The sequence below is a fragment of the Eretmochelys imbricata genome, chromosome 1 (genome assembly GCF_965152235.1).
Source record: "Eretmochelys imbricata isolate rEreImb1 chromosome 1, rEreImb1.hap1, whole genome shotgun sequence".
NCBI classification, from domain to species: Eukaryota; Metazoa; Chordata; order Testudines; family Cheloniidae; genus Eretmochelys; species Eretmochelys imbricata.
The window spans coordinates 58,769,615-58,792,917 of NC_135572.1; the positions used below are offsets into that span (position 1 = coordinate 58,769,615).

The following is a 23,303-nucleotide window of genomic DNA, read 5'->3' on the forward strand; positions in this document are numbered from 1 at the left end:
TGCTTTGATTTAGGGTCTCCCTTGAAATACCAGTACTGCGGTTATCAGGAGGCAATAACTTTATTTGTTCTCACAGTGTTATGTCCTGGGCCTCAGTTATCTTGACCTGTTGCAGTTGTTGCTTGTCTGAGACCTTCTCAGGCAAAATGGCAAACTCAGTGTCCTTCATCTCCCTCCCTTCTGGAATTTGGAGAAGGTGTCATCAATTCATCCTTGGCATATGTCTGTCTGGGACGGCAATTTCATAATACCACAGGGCAACCTCATATGCCACCTCCGCTGCTTGCAACTATTTATTCCCAACATAGATGCATCTTGCATAAGTTTCATGAAGTGATGGGCTTCATCGTCATGAAGTGATGGCAGCTCTCAGGGCTGACAGAACACAGATGGTATCCCCAGGGAAGGGTGAGCTAGTGAGGGGCATTGTGTTTAAGATACTTTATTGCTTTGTGTGATCTGTTGATAGATTGAACAAAGTGTGTGCATATGGGTTGACTGCTTTGCAGCTACTCCATGTTTCTGAGAGAGTTAAACTGTAAACCAGAAACTTCACTCCTTTGGGGTGAAACTCTGGGACAGGTGTATGTTTGAGTACTAGAGAGCTTGGAGGGTCAGTGCTGCACCCAAAAGGGCTAGACTGTTGGACAGTGGGTTCCAGCATTTGGAGGTGCAGGGGTTGTGTCCCAGAAAGAAGGTCTGTGCCTTGAGAGTGTGCGCAGGGATGCTGAGATTGGAGCGGTGGCTGGATTCTGTTCAGGCTTCAGGAGCTTGGAACACCCCTAGGAATCCAGAGCACCGAGGCTTGGATTCCCCTCAGAGCGGTCCTAGTGGGTGGCGAGGAAGGGGCGCATGCTAGGATCTGTGATGCATGCACAATCTCTTGTTTAATGGTAGTATCTACTAGTAAAGCTATCTTGGGGTAGTGACAATAATAGTGTAGAACGAGCCCATACTTTTTTCAATATAAATATAAACAAATGTATGCTTACTTTGCTCCAGGGGGATAATTTGCCTGTACCAACAAGGTAGGCTCTTTTGCTTGATGTGACCTGTATTTTTGGCATATGTGACAAGTCGTGCCAGCTTCCTCAATGTTGCCACTTATTTGAGGCTAGTATAAAACATTTCTAGCCCTTCTCTTAGGTTTTTCAAACCCTACATTAACTTCATGTATCCTTTTTAACATATTTTTGTGTAACACCTTAGGATCACCATCCTCCTTTCTTTAAACAAAATCTCATCTAAGACTGAGGTGAACCGGTTCCCGAGGTACCCACAATGACAGGAAAATGATTTGAGATATACCCAGATAATCCGGGTCAGTAACTTGCACCAACACACTGCAGAGGAAGGTGAAAAACCTCCAATCTCACCTGGGGGGGAAAATCCCTTTCCAACCCTATATTTTGAGTATGTGAGCAAGAAGCAGCCATCAAAACATGAGAGAGAATGCTCGGTGCCATCTCAGAGCCTTGGTGCACATAGTCCGGTGTCCCATCTCCAACCATGGCCATCCCTGATGCTTCAGAGAAAGGAAGTTTAAAAAGCAAAGCGAAAACACTGGGGAGGAGGGACTCATCCCTTCCTGACCTCTGCAGGTGTCCGGTTGAAATGCTGAAGCGTGAGATTTTAGGAACATAAGCCCGAAGGGAGCCCAGGGCTGTTGAACCTTGCCCTCTACCATCACCAACAATAAGATGATATCACAGAAGTCACAAATTCCATGACCTTTTCCACTTCAGCCCAGGGACGATGGTGCCAGAGCTCCCAGTCACCATGGATGCCATGGGGGCTACAGAGCTCTCAGCCGCCACAGGGCTCCAGCTTTCTTCCTCCCCACCCTCTGGCTTCAGTCGTTCCTCCATCAATCCACCCCCTTAATTTTAGTAAAAGTCAGACAGGTCAGGTGGCTTCCATGAATTTTTGTTTGTTGCTCGCGACCTGTCTGACTTTTTTACTAAAAATAACCCTAACAAAATCTTAACCTTAACCATCACAAGCAACCCTTTCATAAAATTGCCCTCCTAAATTTGTTCAGTTGCAAAATTGGTTCTTCAGCTTTAGATCAGTCACAAATTCTTCTATAGTTTTTCTTTTCTTCCCTCAAGTTAAAAACATAACTCTCAGATGTACGTAGAATGTAGAACTCAAATTTTTGTAATACAGTTTCATTGTTAGCCACCTGTCCGAGTTAACTGAAAACTGTAAAACATCAAACGAATCAGAACCTGCTGTTGTCAGAAATAAGGTTGTCTTCTGACTCTTCCTTTTCACCGGCACCCATTGATTGTAATTAATTAAGGGCTGTTTACATTTCTTCCAAGATGTCTTCCATATTTCTGTAAAGCTTCAGGTCTGATGGAGCTTTTATCTGCTCATTCTTTCACTCAGATTATTTTCTTTCATTTCTATTTACTTCTGATACAACACAGAATCATAAAAACGTACGGCTGGAAGGGACTTAAAGAAGTCATTGAGTCCAGCCCCCTGTGCTGTGGCAGGGCCAAATAAACCTAGACCATCCCTGACAGGCGATTGTCCAACTTGTTTTTAAAAGCTTCCAATAATGGGGACTCCACAGTCTCCTTTGGAAGCCTATTCCAGAGCTTAACTACCCTTACAGTTAGAAAATTTTTCCTAATATCTAACTTAAATCTCCCTTGCTGCATATTAAGCCTGTTAGTGGCTTAAGCGGACATGGAGAACAACTGATCACCGTCCTCTTTATAACAGCCCTTCACATATTGGAAAACTATTATCAGGTGTCCCCTTCCCCCCAAGTCGTCTTCTCTCAAGACTAAACATGCCCAGTTTTTTTTTTAACCTTTCCTCATAGGTCAGGTTTTCTAAAAACCTTTTATCGTTTTTGTTGCTCTCCTCTCAACTCTTTCCACTTGTCCACATCTTTCCTAAATTGTGGTCCCCAGAACTGGACACAGTACTCCAGCTGGGGCCTCACCAGCGCTGTGTCCAATGGCACAATTGCCTTCTGTGTCTTTCTTACAACCCTCCTGTTAATACACCCCAGAATCATATCAGCTTTCTGTGCAGCTGCATTACATTGACGACTCATATTCAGTTTGTGGTCAGCTATAGCCACCAGATCCTTTTCAGCACTACTACCACATTTTGTAGTTATACATTTGATTTATCCTTCCTAAGTGAAGTACTTTTCACTTGTCTTTATTGAATTTCATCTTGATATTTAATAATCAATTTAGGCCCAAGATGCTTGAAAGAGAACCTCTTTGTTCAGTGATACAGTTCCCCAACTGTCTCTGCATCACAGAACATGGGTATCTGCTGCACCCCTACCCCGGACTTCCAGTTTGGGAAGCTAAGCAATTTAAAGTCACAGTTCCAAAATCCACAGTCTGTAGCTACTAGGTGTTGTAGGTTTCTCTTGTCCTTTGCTTCTTGGATCATATGGATGTACTCAGATACTTTTGTTCCTGGAACAGAATGTCTTCTGCATATAAGGCTGGAGTGGCATTCCCTCCAAGGAACAAAGTGCTTGTGTACTTCAGCAATGGGAGCTATTATAAAGAACTGTGAAGCTTAAATACAAGTGGCAAAGTAGAGGCTAGAAATGATCTTTAAATTAAGGACCTGCATTTGAGGCTTCGGGGTCTCCCTGCACATAGATTATGAGGCTTCAGTCTGGAGAAGAGGCCCTTAAACTTGGCTAGGAATAGGCTATTGTAGGGTGACCAGATGTCCCTATTTTATAGGGACAGTCGCAATATTTGGAACTTTTTCTTATATAGGCGCCTATTACACACTCCCTGTCCAGATTTTTCACACTTGCTGTCTGGTCACCCTAGGCCATGATAAGAGCACTTATCCTTTTGCTGGAGGATAGTATGTGAAAGCCAAATTGCAGTATATCCAAGAGGGAATAAAAGATGTTGAATTCATCAGTGTAGATCTCATGTGCAAGGAGTTTAGAGGTGAAGGAGAGGAGGGATATGAGACAGATGAAGAAAGAATTGGAGTCAAGATGCTGTGTAACTCCCAGGTTTTTTTAATTTGTTTGTTTTTCCTTTAAAATTATTTACTTTCCTATCTATAGCTCTACAATTAAAGTCTGAATCTTGCAGAGATTTTCTGCCTAGCAGAAAGGACTATTTATGTTTAGAGAGAAAAGCGAGGTGGTGATTCTTTTTTTTGTTTTGTTTTTTGTTTTGTGTTTTACTGCAAAATGCCAGAAATTTTCACACCCAGCTAAGCAGAACTGGTGAAAAGCCAAAAATGTACAGGTTTTGCTTCGGATATGAAAATATTTGCACAGCTTTCATAAAGACTTAGATTTTCAATTACAAAATGACATCCCTGTTTCTAAGCCCTTTTGTACTCTGTGTGATAGCTCTAGTGATGTACCATTAACCTTTGATGGTTAGAAATAGGCATGTTTTTAGAGTGAGCTCTCTTAATCAAAGATGGTGACCTTGAGAAATGTTTGAGAAAAGAAAGACTTCTATTGTGGCTAAATAAAACTTTAATTGGGAAGGGAATGTAGATTAATCTCATCACACATTGACCTGCAACCAGTGCAACTGCAAACCTGGTACAGTTAGGACGTAAATAGTATTTGTTGTTTTATATAGTGCGAGTGCATGCTGGAAGCTTTCCAGTTCAGTATGAAATCTGCGGGGGGGGCGGCTGATTCCGGTCTCTCTCTCCTGTAAACTTGGATTAATTCCATTGGCGTTAATAGAGTTGTATCAGTGTAATGGTAGTGTGACGTCAGCCCCAACTCAAAGTCTCTACCTTGAAGTGCTTACAATCTATATATCGTGTCGTTTTCTACAGCGTGTGGTGGGGATTATTTATGTAGCTTTATCATCTTGTTCTTTCAAACATTGAAAGACTTTTCATTCAGTAGAAACTATACTCCTGGGGGAAATCTGTTCCACTGCGCATGTGCAGAATTTATGTCCCCCGCAGACATCTTTGCTTCCACACAGAACAACGACTTTCTGATAGGGAAGCAAAGGGAAGCCACAAGAGCAGTCATGTGACCCTCCCCAGCAGTATGTTTTGGGTGCCCAAGGCAGTCAGCAGAGAGGTAAATCACTATGGGGCAGAGGGCAGGACTGGGGACCCCCCCCCCCAGGCTCCCATGCTTCCTGCACCCATCACTCCTCAGCTGCAGAGGGATCCTTGTACAGGGAGCTGCTCCCCCATCTGCCCAACACCCGTGTATCCAGACCCCCTCCAATGAGCCCCACTCCCCCTGCACCTGAATCACCCCAATGAGCCACCCACACCCGAATCCACACACTACCAAGCCCCAACCAGCTGCACATGGATCCCCACCTCACTGAGCTCCCCACACCCAGATCCCCCTGCTGAGCTGTATCACCCCCACATCCAGACCTCTCCTTGCTGAGCTACAGCTACCATCGCCTGGACCCCTTGCAGAGTCCCATTACTGTTTCACCCAGAACCCTGCAACAAGTCCCTATGCATTCAGATTCCCCCAGCCCACACACGGATTTCCCCACTGAGCTGCCCACACCCAGATTGCCCGACACAGAACCCTCTCAACCCACACCTATGTCCCCTCTCACGAAGCCCCTCCACATTTGAATTCTGTCTTGCTGAGCCTGCCTGCCCACACCTGGTGCATCTGGCATGGAGGAGTAGGGCCCTGCGGTGTTGCGTTGGGGTGTTTCATTGCGGAGCAGCCAGTGGTCTCTGCTCCCCAATGCCATGCTCGAGCCTCCACATTTATTTGACAAATAAATAAAATTTGCAGAATTTTAAAATATCGTGCGCAGAATTTTAATTTTTTGGCACAGAATGCCCTCAGGAATAAAACTAGAGATGGGCTCAGACCAGAAGTCTGGCTCTGAATGTTTGAAGACTGGATGTTCTTCTAAAAGATGGGTTTCAGAGTAACAGCCGTGTTAGTCTGTATTCGCAAAAAGAAAAGGAGTACTTGTGGCACCTTAGAGACTAACCAATTTATTTGAGCATGAGCTTTCGTGAGCTACAGCTCACTTCATCAGATGCATATGCTCTAGGAATTATTTTGGGGAAGTTCTATGGCCTGTGTTATATAGGAGGTCAGACTAGATGATCACAGTGGTCCCTTCTGGCCTTGGATTCTGCGAATAGCCACCAAAATTTGGAATGTTCAAAATCTTAACCTGTTTTTTAATCAGACTTTACAAATGGCTCCTGTCTCTCTTCTTGGCCAAACCAAAGCCCTGGATTCAAATACCTTCTAGTTTAGGAGTGGATCTGAAGCAACATCCAGATTTTGTATCTTGCACTTATGGTTGATGCACCTGAAAAGTTGTTCTCATCAAAAGTGTTTTAAAGTAAACTGTGAAGGAGTGGAGGAGGAAGGATATTTGGCTTTGGTTTTGCTTAGTGACAATTGTTTTGTTTTAGTGGAAGCAGGTTAGGTTGTTTACCTGCAATCTAGATATCTGTACACTCCATCGATAAGTTCCTAGTTAAAGGTAATGGGCCAGGCTTGCTGGTTGGTTTAGGGTCTAAGTGGCAAAAACACTGTCATGGGAAGAATAGGTTGCAGTGATGCAAACCTGACACTGTCTGTAAGGAGTTACTTGGCCAACTGTAGTGGGGCCAGTGCAGCCCCAAAAGTAGGGGGCTTTGGACGGAAAAGGAATATATCCAAGGCAGCTGGGAAGTGTGCTGATTCAGTGTGTCCTCCACACCTTCCACTTGCGAAGTTCTTGTGGAGTCCTTTGCTGGAAACTGGACGGAGGGTGGCAGCTGAAACATCCCCTGCCTTCATTTGGAGTGGATGCCTCCTGAAATGTAAAGGGGCCTTGCTACCACAGAGAAGTGTATCTTACACCTTTACCCCATTTTATACATATTACACATATGAATATATGGTATGTTGCATTTAAGTTCACCAGCAGCTGAATTAGTGCATGGTTTTGCCTGAATAAGGGCTGCAGGATCCAGCATGACTGTCCAGCCCCAGTTTATGCAAAAAATCTAGTAAACCATTTAATAACATTAACCATTTTTTTTTGTACTGGAATCTGTTTGAAGCTTTGTTTGAACAGTTTTTCTTTACCAATTTTATTTACACTGTGGTTTGTTCATTCTTTAACTGTTAATGTCCTGTTTGATTACCAGGCATCAGAAGAAGTGTCAAAATCACTGCAAGCAATGAAGGAAATTCTGTGTGGTACTAGTGACAAGGAGCCACCTACGGAAACAGTGGCTCAGCTGGCACAAGAATTATACAACAGTGGCCTGCTAGTGACACTTATAGCCAACTTGCAGCTGATAGATTTTGAGGTAGGTCAATATTAGTTCTCTGAAAGGAAGAATTCCATCTTTTGATCCTGATAGTGTCATTTAGCTTAGTTGTAGTTTCCTAAAGTTTAACTGATTTGTGTAGCTAGGTCTTCCCAACACTCACTTTCACTATAAACTTTTAGACTTGCTGAAAGATGGGGGCTTTTTTCAACAGAGCATTCCTTTGTTGTTGTGTAGTGATCAATATGCTGATACACAGGTGCCCTCTCTGTCTTAATTACACATGATGCATTAGATTCTTTCCCGGCAGAAGTCTATAGAGTGTCAGAATAACCAAGGGATGGACTGTTCAGATGCATAAGGCAATGGGATGCAAAATACTATTGAAAATATTATAATGCTGTTATCTACTTCAGTGGTGTACCCTCACCCTGAGCGGGTTAAATTCTTGGTCACACTATCTCTGAAAAGATACAGAATGAAAATAACCAGAGCCATAGAAACATTTCCTTATGAAAAGAGACTGAAGGGATTGAGACAGCTTAGTTGATAAAGGTATACAAAATAATGAATGGCTTGATAGATTGGATCAATCCTGTTTTCATTTCTCAGAGTAAAAGAATAAGGGGACATTAAATAAAATGGCAAGGCAGCAAACTGAATATTGGTAAAATAAGAGAATACGCAACTCGTAATTAGCCTTAGAAATTCATTGCCACAGTAGTATAACATTAAGGCAAAGAACTGGGAATAATTTAGAAAAGGATTAGACATTCATATGGACAATGAGAATATCTCCATTTACATTAGAAATTTATTAAAAATAATTTAGGATGGATATAAACCCTCATAATCAATCTCTGACTAATGCAGGTTGGGAAGAAGCTTCCCTGTAGGGAGGTTATTCTAGAACTTCACTATAGCATTTCTTGCACTACCTATGAAGATGCTGTCAAAGACAAGATCCTGGACTAGAAAGGCTACTGTTCAGATCCCATATGGAAATTCCTGTGTTCCCACTTGCTCTGATGAATCATCACAAATAATTCAGCATGTTGGTGCAGGGTTAGAACTCAGGAATTCCGTACTTCCAGTCCTACAGGATGCTGACACAATGCTTCCCATTAGGCACAGTTTGAAGTAGGGGCACTAACTGAATTTGTTGTATGGGGAGCCTCAGAAATTAAAACCAGTTTCCAGGGAGCATCATCCTTTTATCTTGTTTCCTGGGGTGACTCTGTGCAATCCTATGGGAGTCGCCTTTTGTGTGAGTTCCTGTGCCCCATTTAATGGAAAGAACCATTTGTTGTGCTGTTACTTTCCGCCTCCTTTGAAAATGAATCAAGAGGAGGAACATTTTCCTCTGTGTGAAACTTGAAGTCCTTTAGAGCTGTAACGATGGCTTTCGCTGAATGCTGTAAGAAAAAAGTACTTGTGGTATTTCACTGGAAAATATGAAAAATATGCTCCCTCTCATGGCATTTCAGTGAGACTTAATGTTCATTTTGCAGTATTAAATGGCATAGCCTTGGGAGATTTATGTTCTAGGGATAGATTATTTTCATTTACTTTTTAATATAAAAATTCCATTGTCAACACAAGTTCCTTCGTCTCCCTCTATTTTTGAACTGATAGAGGTTTTTTTGATCATAGAATTTCTTAAGTTATTTCTCTTGCAGTTGCTAAATGTGTCAGTCGCTAAATGTTTTCTTTAAAATCAGAAAAATAATTCAGTACTTTACAAACTGTAAAAAAATAAAAGGCACCATCAGCATACAACTTCTCAAATCATGGGATAACTACTACTTTAAAAGCGTGGCATTCTGTATAGTTTATATCAAATGGGAAATATTCCTTGGCTTATTTCTCCAGAGTACAGTCTTCCAAGCCAGGACTGTCTGATGTGTCAACTATGCACCAGCAACTATGTGGTATTTATTATTACTTGTGAACAGAACTCTAAATACTTCACTTGTGAAATTAGCCTCATCCATGACAAAGTTATATAATCACACAGCAAAACTCTCTGCTTTGCCACAGGCGTTATTGTTAGACAAATCAAGCAGATGAAATGTATAATGCATCAGTAAAATGTAACTGAAAAGGAGTTTAGTAACCGTATATGCCTACTGTGTCCACCGTATATGCCCACCGTATATGCCCACAGGTTTCCATAATTTTTTGAGTTTCTAAACTTTCCTGACCACATTTGAGCCTTATTTTGCTGTCTTCCAATTGTTACCCACGTATAACTGATTGAGTGTCTGTGCAATTCATTACTTGTTAGCATGCAAATGTGTTTTTTGTGTTTAATCCCCATTTGTACCGTTATAAATCATGTTAAAATCTGGGTTTTTTTTTTTTTTTGAGGATTGATGCTCTTATAAAACAGGTTTCAGAGTAGCAGCCGTGTTAGTCTGTATTCGCAAAAAGAAAAGGAGTACTTGTGGCACCTTAGAGACTAACAAATTTATTTGAGCATAAGCTTTCATGATGCATCCGATGAAGTGAGTTGTAGCTCACGAAAGCTTATGCTCAAATAAATTTGTTAATTTCTAAGGTGCCACAAGTACTCCTTTTCTTATAAAACAGTGGAGATGGCCCTGAGCAGGAATCATGAACCCAAACACTACTGATCTTTGGGGAGTTCTCATTCAAATTCAGATCTGAACTTTATAACTTGGGCCAATAGCTACAAAAAGCTCTATTAGTTGGCTAATAAAGGGGGTGAGAAATAGCCAGTAGCAGAGGACAAGTGATAACATAAAACTGTTGCATTACAGAGATCCTACATTCATTTTCTTGTCTGCGATTCCTTTAAAATATCATATTGGCTTGAGTTGTTTTATGGCATAGGAATCTGGTAAATTATTATCCACATGATGAGTTTATTGTCCCTTGCTCATATCTAGTCGCTGTGCTTTGGCTTCAGTTTTGTCCCTCCTCTACTCTGCCTCTATTGTACCTTTCATTTTTCATTGTAAAGAGAATTTACATTGCAAATTCCACATAAAGGAAGCATTGCAAAATCACCTAATTCTTGCATACATTTTTGATGGGTGCCTGCCTTTAGCCTCTAGGAGATGTGCCATTTTAAAACACATCATTGTAGTACACTTAGTGTTTAAAACTTTATATAATGTTTTTGGCACTCCTCCTACTTTCGTGGCCAGAGATGGTGGTGATTCCAAAATTTAAAATGAGAGTATGGTGAGCTATGTGGCTGATATTTGTAAAGCCCTTAATGATTTAGACCTGAGGAACCTGATTGATTAATCCTCTGCTGTGAGCCCGTAAAGCAGTTGTGATTGCTGACTTTCCTGAAGTTCAGACTGGATAGTGCAAGGTCTTTGTCTGTTCAGGGCCCCCTATTCTATGAAAATTCTTCGCTAAATGAGTCTTCCAGAGTCCCTCTGAGGCTGACTTCAGGACTTTGTATAAGACCTTTTTGTTTGGGCACTTACCTACCTACAATGGGAAATTTAAAAGTATGAGGTTTTTCTTTCAGAAGACCTCCCCCACTACCATCAACGTACCTGGGTTTCTGTCTAACATTTGAACATAATACATCAAGAAAATAATATCCTCCACTTAGCAGGAATCTGGATGTGGTGGGGCTCAGGATCTGTCCTCTTTGGGACAAGCCTCATCTCTTTTCTTTAGTCTATTCAGTGTTCCTTTCATGTCTGTACCCGCTGGCATGATGTCGCTGGAAGTCCAGACACTCGAGAGGCAGTCCCAAAGGTCTGAGAAATCTCTCCTCAAATCCTGTGCTTATGCAGCTAGGATCATTTAAATTTCTGGCCAGTGTTGTCTCCCCTTTTCAACAGCTCTTTTTTTCTGGATTATTTTCATTGTGTACTAACTTTTGGAACTCCTGGGAACACGTCTCATGACTTACTGATTTAATTTGTGCAGTACTCCAGATTTATGTGGAGAGTGTTACAGTTTAAAAGGGAACATTTTAAAAAAGAAGTTGGCTTAATTACAGGAATGTCCAAGTGTCGTCAATATCTCAAACAGCAGCAGATGGGCCATCCTATTGATTTGATTCCCTTTCTTAGTCTCTTACTCTCCAGGCCAGCTGGGCTGGAACAACTAGGAAGGCAGAATATTCAGCCCTTCTCAAGAGTGATTTATTTGCAAGGATGAAGCTAGGAAAATTCTCCTCTATGTGAAACTATCTGCCCTTTGTCTTGAGACCTTCATTAATTTCCCAGCCAAGGAATGTGTTTGTCGTCTTGTAATGCATCTATGAATATTATGCAGATTATAAATAACACTTTCCTATGGTTTGCATTGTCCATTATGACCCAATATTTATCCACTACAAGACCTTTAATGTGGCTCTCTCCACTTTTGCAACAGCAACCTCTCTGGGTGATTATAGAATGGCTCACACGGGCCTTCTCAGAAGTCTTTAACTGGAGCAATGATGACTAATGCAGTACAAGATTCAGAAGACGTGTGTATATGGGGAGTAATAGCAGGAGAAAATGGGAGGGTTCCTCGGGGCTTCAGCGAAGTTATGGACCAATCTCATCCAGTTTTGAGGGAATAAAGTAGAGTCAACAACAACAAAAAACCATAGCAGATAGACAAATGTTATTGTCGTTTACTTAAGGTAAACATAAAGAGTATTGGAGAAATGCTAGTCCTGTCCTTCAGTACACCAGGCACGTTGCTGTATCCTAGGGGTTGGAATTAAGCTCTAAAAATAGGTTTTTTTAAGAGTAAGAGTTAGCTAAGTTTGAGCTATCATTTTGATAGTAAAAAAAGGAAAAAGGTCTAGTCTGACCAAGTGGGTCAAACCATGTGTTGCACTGCCCCATTGGGAGCTCGGTTTGAGTACTGCTGTGAGGAGTACAAAATCTGGAGGCTAAGGGAGCAGTTGTGCATCACTGGGGAGACATGTTTGCTAATTAATAGAATAAAGGATTTGTTTTTTGTCTGCACTTTTGGCAAAAGAAAAATGCAAATAGTGGAATTGATATTGTCCAGAACAAATAGATGGGGGAACTAAAGGATCCTGTTGCGCCATTGAAGATGCACCCATCTTCTGAGGAATAAGATTTTGGGGGGGTCAACAGCAAAGAAAGACAGCTAGGGCAAACTAATGTTGGCTTGTTCTGTTTTGGTCTCTTTTCCTATTGTAAATAAAGACTCTAATGAATAATCAAATTCTTGCATGTTTTCACACTTGCAACTATGTTTTATTTCTTTAACAGGGCAAAAAGGATGTGTCCCAGATATTTAACAACATCTTGAGAAGACAAATTGGCACCCGAAGCCCTACTGTGGAATACATTAGTGCCCATCCACATATCCTATTTATGCTTCTAAAAGGGTGGGTGTTCATTTTAATTGGAGTTTGATTTCCATTAAGCAGGATTGTCTGCAGCATGCTTGTATTGTGTTTGATCTACCTTATACCATGGTGTGTGGAGGGGGGGAAAAAAAAGGTGGATGAAATTTCAGCCTTAATTTCCGATTTCTTGGCTTCTGTTGACTTGCTACTACTTAAGTGGACACTTGTACACATTTCAGTACCTGCATTATTTATTTGGCCATGATTTCTTGGCCAAACTCCATATTGGCGTAATTACATTGACTGCTTTCCACCTCTATTTTCCATATGATACTCTCTTCCATTCCTGCCCTAAACTGTTGTGTAGGATCGATGGATGCAGCTACACAACTGCTGAGTTCCCTTCACAGCTTGCTGCATTTTGGTAGTGAGCAAAATGATTTCTATGATATTTGGCCAGATTCTGGACTATTGCTTGTTGTGTAGAGAAACAAAAGACTATATGAAAGGTAGCGGTGTCTGAAAGGCATACTCTACAACCCTTCGTGACCACCTGGAAGTTCCTCCTTGTGAACTTTGCATAGTTGGGGCTCTGTGAGTTTTGGACTTACATCAGAGAGGGGGATGGAATCAGGGAACATGTTCCCCTCAACAACCAGCAGATTTCCAAGTGCAGATCAGTGTAGAAGTTAATGCTGCTCTTTTCAGCATTAATTCTCGCTCTGCTTTCTGTCTCACAGAAGGATTTAGTGCTCAGCTCACTGGCCTCCAAGGTGAGCTATGCTGCCATGAAAGGGGACTAGGCAGCAGCGCAGAGGGGATGTTAACTGCATTGATGCATGTGAATGTGTGAGAGTGGGACCAAACTTCTCTGAGGCTTCTTTTCTCTCTCCTTGGCCACAAATCTCCCTGCCCTTATGTTGCGAATCTTAGCTTTTCCATGGTTTGAAAGCTGCTATTTTCTGATTTACCCTTTCATTTTTTTTTTCCTGGGGGAGGGTGAATATAGGCCATTGTTTATAAAGAGCTTTAGGATTGTTTTGGATGAAAGTTACTATGTGTAAAAATAAAATGTTATATTGGTCAGTTAATAAATATAACCAGTATAATCTCTTGGTTAACCATGTAATAGCAGTACTGTTAAACCCAGGCATTTAAAAATCACGAGATGGGCTCCCAAAATTGAGATTTAAAGACCCCCAAATGTATTTTTTTAATTACCTTTTTTGAGCCTTTAGGGTTTTAATTTTCAAGCTTTTCTCTGCAACCATGGATAGCCACTTGCTGTTTACAAAAATGCACTTGGGATTTTGATATAACATCGCTCCATGAGCTGGAACTTTAAGAAAAATCCCAAATATTCTAAGACTCACAATGAAATCTCAAGAGCTGGCAACATGCTCACAGCTCTGGTAATGATTTTAAAAAAAAAAGAATTGGACTTTGACTGTATTATTAGTGGGGATTTTTTTTTCCAGATTAGGAGTCTGCTCCCGTTGAAATTGGTGGCAAAATTCTGGTTGACTACAACGGGAGCAGGATTGGGCCCACTATTTTGATAAAATGATGGGGTGATAAATACAGAAACTGGGCCACTCATTGGTCTTAACATATAACTGGATTTAATAGTTTAACTTTCACTTTAACCTTGAAACTCAGATTTATTTTATATTGTTAATCTGAGTCACTGAGGCAGCAGATTTCTCAAAAGGATGACAGCCAGCCAGCTATGTGGATTTTTGTTGTTGCTGAATTTTAATTAATTAATTAATGTCAAGCTACAGATTATGTATTGGGTGAATACTATATTTCAGAAAACTAGTCTTTATGATTATGCCAATTTGTTTCTCTATAAAATATTGGCATTTTGTTAAATTTAATAGTATTAAAATATATATAGCAAATTTTCATAAAGCAAGGCATGAGGTCCATTCACTTGTATCAATAATGCATTTGTCTGCACAAATTTGGCATTTGCATGTGACTTTCATGTCCTGTTGTAATGACTGCATATACAAAAGGTGTGCAAAAATCATACAGATTTTGGGCATCAACTACGAAGTGAGTTGGTTGATCATAAGTAAAACAAAATTCCCACAGGAAATACTTTACAGCTCACTTATATAGTTCCTTCATTTTGATACATTCAAAGTACTGTCTATTGTTTATGTGGTCAGATCCTGAAGTACCCTGCCTGTGAACACATTGCTCAAATGAAAAGCCACATTTTTGTTGCATTGAGACTAGTCTGCAGAGATTTGTGTAAGGGATTTCTGCTGTTCTCTGCTGGCTGTAGATATGACTTCTCTGGCAGGTCTCCACAGGAGAATATAGGCAGTGAGAAAGTGAGTATCTCCTACAAATGTTGTTTGTACTCAGCGTGCATCTGCATGGGTCAAATCCTACAGAAAGGGGCATTTGAAGACCCTCTCTGCTGCTCCCCAATCCCAAATACTTCAGGCTGGTCTACACTGAAAAGGTACGTTGGCATAGGTACGTCTCAAGAGACATAGCTATGCTGACCTAACCACTGGTGTAAACAGCACTAAGTTAATGGGAGTATTCTTCCATCAACCTAGCTACCTCCTCTCAGGGAGATATATTAATTACCGCAATAAGTGAACCCCGCCTGTTGCTGTAGTGAATGTCTACACTGAAATGCTATAGCAACACAGCTGCAGCAGTGTTTTTAAGTGTAGATATAGCATCAGTAACAGTTGTCTGCAAACAGCTTCTGGGACTAAGGATTTCTTCAATCTACCGTTTTGCAGCCCAGCTTCAAATGGCTATGAAGATATGTACGCTGTTCCTTTAAATTTCTATCAGGAATCCAGGTAGTAGAGGCTAGGCAAGGTTCCATGCAGAAACTTGACAGTGAAGTAGAGAAGGGCAGAATAGCTGAAGAAATAATGTTTTTCTCATGCTGATTAAGTTTCTTGTTCAGAGTTAGAGGAAAGCAACTCTCTGTGACCCTTTTGCCTTTGTCACATGACAGTGATAATAGTTCCTTTAATCATTGCTTAGGTAAAAATTTCATAAAATTTTCTGTTGATTTAAGTGAAAAATAAATATTTGTCTAATATTTAAGTCAGTTTTTTTAACCATTTTTTTCACCCCTTTTTGCTAGTTTTATTCTTTGGATTCTTCTCTCCTTTCCCCTCCCATTTTCTTTGGCACGTTTCCTGGTTTTATACGATGTGGCGCAATTCTGTAAAATATTTTTGGATCGTGTCCCAAGTAGTCTTTGGACTCTATGGAAATAAATTGAAAAAAAAAAAAGATAATATGGAAGCTTATAAATGTATATTGTAGCATCAATGGGAATAGCACTATTAACTGTGCCAAAATATTAATGTATGCCAGTCCTGGAGAACCTTATAAGAAAGAACTAAAAAATTCTACTGGAGTGGTTCAAAACTCTCACTTTTACAAAATTACAGCAGTATTTGGGGATTGCTGCTGAATGCTGTAACTTTTATATACTCATCATCATTGTGGCAAATCCCAAAGGTACATGGCATCCTTGTAAATCAAGCACCACCTGAATTGATCTGTCAAAGTGCTTAATGTTGTCTAGCTGCACATTCAGCTTATGGCCCTCACTAGCAGTCATCTTGCACCACTGAAGTTTGTGACACCTATGTGATCACTGGCCATGTTGTGACATTCCTTAGTATACATGCTTTGGAATTCATTGGTCTTCAATTCTTATAACATATCCATACCAAGAATGCAGCTGAAATGGAACCATTGCTGTTGGAGGTGGCTGCTGGGTTTATTAGCTTTGAAGATCCTCATTTGTGATCTTGTCCTGCCACTTGATATGGAACAACTGACAAAGATGATGACCGTTGAAAACATCAATCTTATGTTCTTCAGCCTTCCTCAGCACCGCGTCCATACGATGGAGTTGATATAACCATGGATCCATAGATCCACAGCTTCATAGCAAGCTTGATGTCACAACGTCCCCTCAGAGGCTGCTGAAAGGCATGAAATGTGGCAGCAGCTGCTGCCATACAAGCATCCACAGGTGCTGGAGGCTTCTAATCTTCCCCCGGGGTGCTCAACCCCCACTCAGCCCCAGGCCCCAACCCCAGTCTACCCCGCCTCTTCCTGCCCCCACTCCACACCTGGTCATGCCCCCATTCCACCTCTTCCCCCAAGGCCTCACCCCGCCTGCCTCTTCCCCCCTCTTTCCGCCCCCTCCCCTGACTGTGCAAGCCACGGCGTGCAAGAGGTGCTGGGAGGGGGAGGAGTTGATCGGCAGGGGCCACGGGCGGGAGTGGAGTAGGGGGAACTTGGCTGCCACTGGGTGCTAAGCACCTGCTAATTTTTCTCCATGGATGCTCCAGCGCTTGTCCAAGCATCTACATCTTTTGAGCATTCTCCAGTGCTGTCTGACACTGCCCAAGTATTTGACAGTTGCTACCTGGATAGATTTTTACTGAGCTGGTTGTAATCTGGATCTGGGGGCTGCTTGATGGCAATGGCCAGGGGCTTAGTTTTATCCAGATTAATTACCAGATCAACATGCACTGCTTTTTTCCCAACCAGATTGGCCGTCAGTTGCTGCAATTTACCCCACTGAGCCAACAAGACAATGTTATTGGTGTATTCAAAAACTTGAAGCAGAATGGTGTTCAGTTCAGTGCCACCGATGGCTGCCTCCTGAAGATTATCTATCAACCAGTCAATAGCAGTATTGAACAAAGATGGTGACAGAATGCAGCCTTGCTGAACTCCCATGGAGATAGGAAACCATGCCATGTATCTGCCTTTGACCTGAACACAGCTTTTTGTTTCTTTATAGATCTTTTTGTGCTCTCTTGGTTGATAGAACTTTTTTATACAAGGGATCTTAATAAGGTGCCTTGAGCCTGTAATACATTTGAGCGAACTCAGGGGCACCTATCGGCATGGATCCAACTTCGGGGTTGAGTTCCAGATTCCACAGTGTATAGTAAGTACCTAACGTAGGGGTAGGGCCCCAAGCCTGCAATTTGTTGCACATGAACAGTCTTCTGTGCTCATGTGCCATGAATTGCAAGATTGGGTCTATGTGCTTAACTTAGCCCTGTCATTTCTTTATTGATTATGTATTTTCTTATGAATATAATATAATATTTCATTACAAAATTAATTTTAAAAAGGAAGGAAAACTGAAAGAAACCCAAAGTAATTCCACAAGTATTCTCTCCCTATTATCTCCCTGAATTTGGCCATCTCTGTTATAAAATTATAGCATGCTCTCTCTGACATACATCCTCACTGACTTATTTATTAAATAAAATGTATCTTTTACACACAATCATAGGAAAAAACAGCACAGAACTATCAGGAAGGCAAGTCATTGTTTGCATAGTATTGAATGAAAAATTTCCATTGCCACCTGACCGTCAGTTCCCAGCAGCAACAACAAAAGGTCACTTTTTTTCACTGCATAATGTGAGCTCTGTTGTTAAGTGGGAAGATTCCTGAATAAAGACCTTCTTCCCAGTATTTCCTGTGTAATACTGCAGTGGCACTGCCATATTGTCAGCGTCACAAAAAGATTCTGCAATCGGTCGGTGTGTGTGTGTGTATGTAATATAAAAATAATAGGATAATTGACTTACTTGCTGCCAAGGGGACTAACTTTAATGATCTTGTATTTTCCCTTTATGGAGGCTCAGTATGATTTGCAGAGTGCAAATAGGACTTCAAAGGAATGTAGCTTTTGGTTTATAAATGAGCAAATGTCCTTGGGCCAAATTAATCCCTGATGTCCATCGGGATCCATTGCATTCAGTGGTGTTAGACCAAGGATGAATTCAGTCCCCTGTGATGTAAAATAATGTATAACTTTGTACCAGAGAAAATTACAGCAGATTTCAGTTCAGCCGCTAGGATGGCATTCTGTACATGAAAGAAATCAGAGTTCAAAATCTCTATGGGCTGCCTTGCCAGGTTGTGTTTCTGTGCTGTACTCCATTGCTGCCTCCTTTCTGAATAGGGATTATATCTGTACTATTACAGCATCACTAAAGGCTTGATCCTGTGCTCATTAAAGTCGATAGCAAAACTCTCATTGACTTCAGTGGTGTAGGATCAGGCCTAAGAAGCTGAGGGGCATGTGGCAATTTGTCAAGAAGTCTCTCTTTGTGCCCTCCAGTCTTGATGCCCTACTTGTCTCCTCCTTCCACCCTTATCTCTGTGCTTTCTTCTATCCTGCCCCCACTGTGCTGAGTGACTTCTGTTCTCATTCAAGTCTCTCTTTGACTTGCTGATTTCACGGTGTCCACAAAAATGAGTTGTAAATATTTAAAAAGTGATTTCTTCTTCTGGGTTTCCCAGTGCATCCTGTGTTCAGAGTGTCTAATTTTTAGGTTTTAAATTCTTCAGAGCAGGTAGGATCTTCATTTTGTGTTTTTACACTATTGAGCACATTGTCAGCTAATAACAACTAATAATCATCACTAACAATGCTGTATTAGCATCTGGTAATGAATTACTTTCCCTCCTGGTTCTCTGTTAAATTCCACAGGGGCTCTGAATGGAACTGCTGGTGCAGACAAAGTGCTAATTGTGGCCAGATATCTGGTAATCTTCTTTCAGGTATATTCCAGGAGCCAAGTACAACTTGCCTTACTTACGTAGCCCCAGTGACATACCAAATTCTGGATAATGAAGTGTTTGACTTAAGGGTTTTACTGCATTTACTTACAATGATACTTGTGTTTTTGGAAGTGTCTTGTGTTGGCAAAAATATAATTTATTTATATTTCTCTTAAAATGTTCCCAGCCCAGCCATTAAACATTTCCTGGCCACACTCCTAGAAGTGACTCTGCCCCTTCTGTTTGAAAATGTGTGTTTGTACTAATGTGACCTGATGCAGTAGAGAAGAGGAAACTCTTAACAGAAAACATCTGTGGACATTTACTATATAAAGAGTCATATGTTTAGGGTGCAAATGGCTCCCAAAATGATAGAGAAATGCTTGATTGTCATCAGCTGCTTGGGATTTATTTTAGTTTGAGGCAAGAAGGGGTTTCATTTGACTTTTGAATCAGTGTTTCATTTTTCACTAGGCCAGCTATTGTAGTCATCACATGAAAATATGCAGTCTTAGTATGCTCTGGAAACACTACTATTCTTTTTAACGTGGAAGCTGGTGGTGAATTTGAAAGGCCCACTCACTCACAGCACAGATGGCAGTCTGTCTTATTTTTTAAGCCTGACAGTAGAAAGTAATTGTGCAGAGAAACAATAAGGTAGATAAGCTTTGGCTAACAGGCAGTTTTGATATGCTGTAGTCAACCTATTGAAGTAGAGTTTCCTCCCTGTTCATTTGGGTCCTGTCACTTTCAGCTAAATGAACATTGTTAAAGCATGTTCATTGTGTAGTAATTTAAATGTTGTTGTAGGGGGAGGAGTTTTGGGGTTTTTTTGGTTGGCTAAATCACATCCATTTTTTTTTCTTGAAACCTTGCATGCTTTATTTCAATATGCACTTTGACTTAAAGGAGATGCAATGTGTTACACAGGAATTAGAGAGAGATGACTCATAAAACCTGGTAGGGGTGCGGGGAAAGTGTGCTTGCTGCTGTACAATACAGTGTCTTTGCCGTACGGTGGTTACAACCAGAGGGCCAAATGCTGGTCTTCTGAACAAAGCTCCACAGAGACTGAGGTGAACAAAATTCTCCCCAAACTCCCAGGCTACAGAATAGGTCATCAGAACTGCAGAGAGACAGACACTGAAGAGGCTCTATGGATAAACTCTTTTTCTCTTGCTTGTTAGAGATTAGTGCTCCAGTCGAGTCTTTTCTTATTGCAGAGTGGAGAGGAGAAAAACATGGTCTACGAGGCAGCAGATATTTTACTTATAAAAGTTAAGGGTCTGAGAATTATTTAAAAAGGGGGTTGGAATATACTGTATTTGGTTTACTCTCTCAATTCCAAAATGGTGAAGGAATTCTGTTCAAAATTTTCAAACACACCCCAAAATCACCTTTCAGCAGAGGCCAAGCATAAAAATTTCAATAGAAATGTAAGTATTTCAAAAAATTGAGTTTTCATTCCAACCCCCTGTTTTTTTTGTACTATTAGCAACCGTAATTATATAGCTGATGTTTCTTAAGTATGGGTCTAAGCCATGAAGGTTGGATTCAGTGTTCTGTATTAGGATCTTCTAGTATGTGTTTCTGTTGGTAGATGCATCTTATATATGGTAGGCAATTGTCCATTTATGCTTAAAATAACCCTCTTTGTCTGGTGCTTTTTCATACTCTAGGTACGAAGCACCACATATTGCCTTACGCTGTGGAATTATGCTGAGAGAATGTATCCGGCATGAGCCACTTGCCAAAATCATCCTTTTCTCAGATCAGTTCAGAGACTTTTTCAAATATGTGGAAATGTCAACGTTTGACATCGCTTCTGATGCCTTTGCTACATTTAAGGTAAATTATTTGATGTCTATGGGAACTTTACAATGCTGGGTTTAAAACAGCACTCCTCCCTCACTGGCTTTAGACTGTTGGATGTGGTATAGTACACAGAGATTGGGTTTTTCTTGCTAGTAGACTGCTTTCTTTACTGTAAGATAGAGAGGACTAAATTCATCCCTGGTCTGATTGTGACTGGATTTACACCAGGGATAGAGTCAGTCCAGAGTCTTTAATTTAATCCAGATTTCTATTTCTTTGATGTCCTTCATCCTGACATCCCAAGGCATTTTGTATAACTGTTTAAAATTAGCCATGTGTCACATATAATCCCTTAAATATATATATATGGGATGAATCATTTTAAAGTCATTCACAATGTTTCTTACTTCATATTACTGCTCTGAGTTTGGTCCTTACACACCACGCTGTGTAGCCATAGTTAGTAGATAGAACAAGCTTTTTTCATAGATTCATTTTAAAATATTGGCAATTATACAATCCAGTCATACGTGGTACTCATTGCCTTATCCATGGGGATCTGTGGGCGTGGAGCATCAAGCAGCTTCAGATTTTAAGGCCTTGATCACTGCAATTTCTTGCATGCAGACAGGCTACTACACCCACACAGAACCCTAAGGCCTGGTGTACACTTTGAGGTTAGATCAAATTTAGCCACATTAGGTCAATTTTAAAATTAATGCACATTAATAAACACAACCAACTCCATTCCGTCGACTTCAAGGGCTCTTAAAATCGACTTCTGTACACCTCCCCGACGAGGGGAGTAGTGCTAAAATCGACCTTGCTGGGTCGAATTTGGGGTAGTGTGGACGCAAATTGACGGTATTGGCCTCTGGGAGCTATCCCAGCGTGCTCCATTGTGACCGCTCTGGACAGCACTTTGAACGCCAATGCGCTAGCCAGGTACACAGGAAAAGCCCTGGGAACTTTTGAATTTCATTTCCTGTTTGGTCAGCGAACTCAGCAGCACAGGTGACCATGCAGTCCCTCCAGAATCACAAACAAGCTCCAGCATGGACCGAAAGGGAGACATTGGATCTGATTGCTGTATGAGGAGAAGCATCTGTGCAGGCAGAACTCCAATCAAAAAGAAGAAATGCAAATATATTTGCCAAAATCTCACAGGGCATGTTGGAGAGAGGCTATAACAGGGACACACAGCAGTGCCGTGTGAAAGTTAAGGAGCTGAGGCAAGCCTACGAAAAGACAAAGGAGGCAAATGGTCGCTCCGGGTCAGAGTCCCATACATGCTGCTTCTATGATCAGCTGCATGCCATTCTAGGAGGGGACCCTACCACTGTCCGTGGACACCTGCAAGGGGGGAGTCTCATGCAACAGGGAGGAGGATTTTGTGGATGAGAAGGAGGAGAATGCACAGCAGGCAACCGGTGAATCCATTCTCCCCGGCAGCCAAGACATTTTCATCACCCTGGAGCCAATACTCTCCGAAGGTGGGATCCCCGACCCTGAAGCTGGAGAAGGCAGTTCTGGTGAGTGCACATTTGTAACTACAGTAGAGGGTTTAAAAGCAATAGTGTTTGATTTTTCCCTGAAGAATTGGGATGCATTTGCGGCCAGTACAACTACTGGAAAAGTCTGTTCACGTGTCTGGGGATGGAGCGGGAATCCTCCAGGGACATCTCCATGAAACTCTCCTGGAGGTACTCTGAAAGTATTCTGGAATCACTGCAGCACAAAGCATGGCAGCGAATGGTCCTGGGTTTTGGTCACATTCAAGCAACATTCGGTCTGTATCTTTCTGTGTAGCCTCAGGAGAGTGATATCATTCATGGTCACCTGGTTGAAATAGGGGAATTTTTGTAAGGGAACAGTAAAAGGACAGCATTCATGCTGGGCTGTTTGTGCTTGGCTAAAAGGGATCATCCCAGAGAATAGCCACGTGGTGGGGTGGGGGGAGGTGTGTGCTGCACATCCACCTGTAAAAGGAGGGGCTGCAGTTTTCATGTGAAACCCAACCCATTGCTTGCTATGGGAAAGGATGGTGCTGCTCTTTGAAACCATTCCCACATGTCATGCATAAGAAGCCAACCCCGCGTACCCTTTGCCTTACCATGGCTGCATGGAAACCAAATTCTGTTGCCCAGCTGTGTGTGATGTGTCACCATACCAGCAGGCGCTCAATATAAAAGGCAGAATGCAATCTTGTACCTAAAGCACATGTGCTGTCTGCTGTGAATTGCTTGATTCACTGTGAAAGAGTCTCCCTTTTGTTTTCAGAAATGTATCATCTTAAATTTTACTCTCCCTTTTTATCTCCCAACCCCCC

General features: G+C 41.4%; 1 protein-coding gene across 16 annotated transcripts in view; it reads left to right on the top strand.

Moving 5' to 3' along the window:
* The window catches only part of CAB39L (calcium binding protein 39 like), a 104,661-nt gene that overhangs the window by 54,090 nt on the left and 27,268 nt on the right, over positions 1 to 23,303 (top strand). For all 16 annotated transcript variants that reach the window (XM_077811270.1, XM_077811361.1, XM_077811279.1 and 13 more), the window contains 3 exons: positions 7,129 to 7,293; positions 12,483 to 12,601; positions 20,839 to 21,007. In XM_077811270.1, the coding sequence (XP_077667396.1) occupies positions 7,129 to 7,293; positions 12,483 to 12,601; positions 20,839 to 21,007 (453 nt within the window). The remainder of the gene's footprint in view (positions 1 to 7,128; positions 7,294 to 12,482; positions 12,602 to 20,838; positions 21,008 to 23,303) is intronic.